General features: G+C 48.4%; 1 protein-coding gene across 1 annotated transcript; it reads left to right on the top strand.

Moving 5' to 3' along the window:
• Nucleotides 1–3,647: 3,647 nt before the first annotated feature.
• On the top strand, nucleotides 3,648–4,241 carry LOC136510301 (uncharacterized). The gene has a single exon (XM_066504802.1). It carries the CDS (start codon nucleotides 3,648–3,650, stop codon nucleotides 4,239–4,241), a length of 594 nt encoding a protein of 197 aa, XP_066360899.1.
• Nucleotides 4,242–4,730: the final 489 nt, after the last annotated feature.

The following is a 4,730-nucleotide window of genomic DNA, read 5'->3' as shown; positions in this document are numbered from 1 at the left end:
GAATTGACGATGTTGGTCAAACGAAGAAAACTTGCCACCCCTCTTCAGCCAAGTGAACCTCACAGCTGTCTTGCATATTGGGCATGGGAACTTCCCATGAACACACCATGCATAGAATATGCCATACGCCAGGAAGTCATGCAGGGAGTAGTGGTACCACACATGCATTGTGAAGTTCTTCTTTGTAGCTCGGTTGTATGTCAGTACCCCTTTTCCCAAGCAAGGATCAATTCATCAATGAGAGGCTCCATGAACAAACCCATCTTGTTCCCCGGGTGTCTAGGAATTATCAGTGACAAAAAATATGTTCTTGGGTTGAAACATGACGCCGAGGGGGGGGGGGGGGGGGGGAGATTGAGGGGGATCACGAACACGGGCCAACAAGTGTACGGGGCCGCCAGTAATCCATAGGGGTTGAACCCATCTGTTGCCAGTGCTACACGTACATTCTGAGCCTCCTCAGCTTTACCATGATGTATGCCATCGAAATGGGTCCATGCATCGCCATCCGATGGGTGTACCATCTTGTCAGCATTGTATCTTTTGCCATGTTTGTGCCATGTCATCTGTTTCGTGGACTCCTCTGTCATGTACAGCCATTGGATCCTCGGTATGACAGGAAGGTACCGTAGGACCTTCGCGGGGATACCAAGCTGTTCCTTCTTGCCATCACTAGTGTCGACCTCTAGATACCTAGAGGATTTGCACTTTGGACAGTGCGTTGCTTTCTCGTGATCTTTCCTAAATAGGACACAACCATTCGGACAAGCATGGATGTGCTCATACGGCATCTTAAGGGCATGAAGAAGTTTGTGTGACTCATACAAGTTCTTTGGCAGAATGTGACCCTCCAGAAGCAGGGATCCAACAACTGCCAACATACCATCGAAGTTGTCTCGACTCATGCTACACTGTGACTTGAACGCCATTAGGCGTCCAATGGCATCCAATTGCGAAACCATTGTCTTTTCGTGAAGGGGCTTCTGTGCCGAAGACAACATATCATAGTACGCCTTTGCGGATTCCTCTGGCTCGTCCTCTAATCCTTCACCGAATCGTGCCTCCTGAAAGTCATCCATCCAGTCTGCTACCCCCGCATCTCCATCAAAAGCCTCGAGGCGTGGTCTCACCACCTCCTCTCTAATACGATCGGCTTCACCATGGTGGATCCAGCAGGTATAGTTTGGCGTGAATCCATACTTGCAAAGATCTTCCCCCACGTTCTTCATATTCTTTCTTACACGGTTGTCACATTTGCTGCAAGGACACGGCATCCGACTCGACCCTCTAGCAGCCTCGCCAAATGAATGCTCCAAGAAAGCATTAGTCTTAGTCATCCATTCTGGGGTCATACTTGCATGGCCCGTGTACATCCAATCACGGTTCTCCATCCTCTAGCATATACATATGTAAGCGAGTAATATAACTAGCAATTGCATCTGCACGGTGTTCCTACCATCTAATAGGTGAGGATAGGTCCTAATCCCACCCGCGGATGCGTAGATGAGGTCAGTTTCAATGCTCTGCTCCTATCCGAGACAGAATTTTGGTAGCACCTCCCCGCTGTTCTCCCGATACACGTCCTGCAAGGGAGAGTGTGTATCCGGAGAACAACTGGGAGGTGATGCCGAAAGTCTGTCTCGGACCGGAGCGAACCATGGAAACTAACCTCATCTATGCATCCGCAGACTGTCCAAAATACGTGGACAATCCGAAAGAGATACGGTCGTAGATATGCAAAGATCTGCATACCTCCGACCGTATCTCTTTCGAACAGGAGACGCCTAACTGGGCTACGTGACCATATAAAACATGCATGCAAAGGAGGAGGGGGTTATACCTAGGGTGGCGGTGGAGTCAGGCTAGCGGGGCAGTGGCGTGTCGGTGCAGTGGTGAGGCGATGCGGTGTAGGCAGACCAGCAGCGCCGACGAAGACGATCGGGGTCGCCGAGTCCCTCCCACAGGTCCTTCTCCTACATAAAAAGGCAATAGGTTAGAATCCATTGAAAATTTCGACAGCACCTCCCCTACACGGGGAGGTTTCCAAAACCTGCAAGAAACGTAGGCTCGATGGCCAACAACCACATATATACCAAACATAGGCACGAAGGCCAACAAACATATATATACCAAGACGAGCCATGTACTTTAGTTCTCTTTCCATGCAGATGAAAGTATCGAAGTAGTACAACAACAAGTAGTACTACCACTATAACTACTACCAACACTAACACTACTACTATCACTACTTACTACTAACAATACTACTAACACTACTAACTACTAACTACTACTACTTACTAACTGCTACTAACACTACTAAGTACTACTACTAACTACTACAGGTGTAGGGCATACATTCGCGACGAGAATGGCAGCGACGAGGGTCGGCGATGACGGCGGGGACGACCGCAGCGGAATTCGTTCGCATTTTATACAATTAAAAAAACCACTCCCACGCAAGTTGGCGGCGTTGCCCCGTGAGCACGTTGATCGAAATTTCGAGACAGTTCCTGGATTTAGCCTAAATTTACACTAAGAAACAAGGATAACATTTTTTGAACGAATGTAATCCATTATTCGATGCACCTGCAGTTCAAACTTATATTTTCTGGAAAAATTCAACAAAACAAAATAAACTATAGAAATATGCTAAAAGGCAATGAAAATGTCCCAAATTTAAACATGTTGTTTGTGGTAGTGTACTAAAGCTTCAAAAAAAATTGGTGGCAAAAAACCAAAAAAAATATTTTGCCGAGTGCCCAGTTTTGGCACTCGGCAAAATAAATTCTTTGCCGAGTGCCAAACAGGGGGCACTCGGCAAAGAGGACGCCGCTGGATGCCGTTAAGCCCTACCAATCTTTGCCGAGTGTCTGCCTTTGCCAAGTGCCAGGCACTCGGCAAAGACAGCCTTTGCCGAGTGCAGGCCTTTGCGGCCTCTTTGCCGAGTGTCATATTTTGCCGAGTGCGGCGCTCGGCAAAGCAGGTCTTTACCGAATGCCCGAAATTTAGCACTCGGTAAAGATTTTTGTACTCGGCAAATCACGTGTTTCCCGTAGCGTCGGCTACAACGACTTAAGTGGTTCTGTGCCTGTTGAAATTGGAACATTAAAAAATCTGACCAAGTTGACCCTAATAGCTTGAGCGGTGTGATGTCAGAAGATCACTTCTCTGGTTTGACAAATTTGAAGGAAATATACCTTTCTCAGACTTATCTTGAAGTCATCATGGATTCGCATTGGGAACCTCCGTTCAACTTACACAAGGCACATTTTTCATCTGTTCATTTGGGTCCCCAGGTTCCTAATTGGCTTCCATGGCAATCGAGCATTTTAGAACTTACATTTCAGACACGGGTCTTCCCCAACACCACTCTCTCGGCCTGCACCCGCACCCTCTCTGATCATGTCCCACTCCTCGCTGCCATCTCCACCAAGCTTCCCAGGTCACCTTGCTTTCGTTTTGAGAAGTACTGGACCTCTTAGCCCGGCTTCGTCGCCCTTGTCTCTTCCGCCTGGACTGGCACTGCCTTCGGCGCGGTAATCCAATGCCTGTGCGGGCACATCAAAGCCTGTCACCGCGAGTGCAAGCAGTGGGCGAAGCGCCACAAATCCCCTAGGCAGCGAGAGCACGACCTCCGGGCTCTTATGGACTCCCTTGATCTTCTCGAGGAGTGCCAACCCCTCCATCTGAATGAGTGCAGCCTCCTCGATGTCGCTGCCACAACTCTCCAAGAGGTGCTCAGAGCTAAGCTCATCTATTGGCGCCAACATTTCAACCTGAAACTGGCCTTCGAGTGGGATGAAAATTCCCGTTTCTTCCATGCCTCAGCCTCCGGCTGGAAAAGGAAGAACCACATCCAAGAACTTCAGGACGGCGACTCGCTCTGCACTTCGCATACCTCCAAAGCGGTCATCCTCCACAACTTTTACTCAAATCTCCTTGGTCTGGCAACTCCAACTCAATGGGATTTCTCCCTCTCTGACCTTTACCCAACTTATGTTATGGATGAACATACTCTCACTGAGCCCTTCTCTCTTGATGAGGCCACCAAGGCGCTCTTTGCAATGGACTCAAACTCCAGTCCCATCCCGGATGGGTTCGGCCCCGCCTTCTACCGGTTGTTCTGGAGCCGCACTAAGCTCAACATCTTGGCCTTCCTCAATTCCTTTCATGGGGGCTCGGCCGACGTGGATAGCCTCAACCGTGCTCACCTGGTCCTTCTCCCTAAGAAAGTGTAACACCCCGGTGTTACTTGATAATTAATTATAAAGTAACACCAGGGTGTTATAACAATTAATTATCTTAAGCCGTGCTGACTCACACTCGACATGTGGAGCACTTGGTTGATTGAGCACAATTGGAAAAGGCTTTTGAAAATGAAGTTTAATTGGGATGGATAGTCTTCTGGATAAGCTTTTCAAAATGGTCCAAGATCGAAATTGAAGTTCGGAGAAAAAGTTATGGGCATTTTAGTTTTTATACTGGAATTTGAGAGCCCATACCGGAGTTGTCCGGAAAATATTCAGGATTTTAATCGCTGCAGGCTGAGAGCTGCTACGGAGGTCCGGTTTAGACCGGAGGTCCGGTGTTGCGCGAAAAATTGATTTTGGGGAACCTGAGCGCTTGGACCAGAGGTCCGGTTGCCTCGACCGGAGGTCTGGTTTTCGCTCTAAAAATCAATTGTTGAACCTGAGTATCCAGGTCTGGGCCTGGTTTAGATTGCTTCA

This window comes from Miscanthus floridulus, chromosome 16 (genome assembly GCF_019320115.1).
Source record: "Miscanthus floridulus cultivar M001 chromosome 16, ASM1932011v1, whole genome shotgun sequence".
In the NCBI taxonomy this organism is placed as follows: Eukaryota; Viridiplantae; Streptophyta; class Magnoliopsida; order Poales; family Poaceae; genus Miscanthus; species Miscanthus floridulus.
This window is presented reverse-complemented; position numbering and strand designations above follow the sequence as displayed.

What these genes read in the sequence shown, in the direction of transcription:
- LOC136510301 (XM_066504802.1), top strand. Translation starts at nt 3,648, where the DNA reads ATGGACTCCCTTGATCTTCTCGAGGAGTGCCAACCCCTCCATCTGAAT.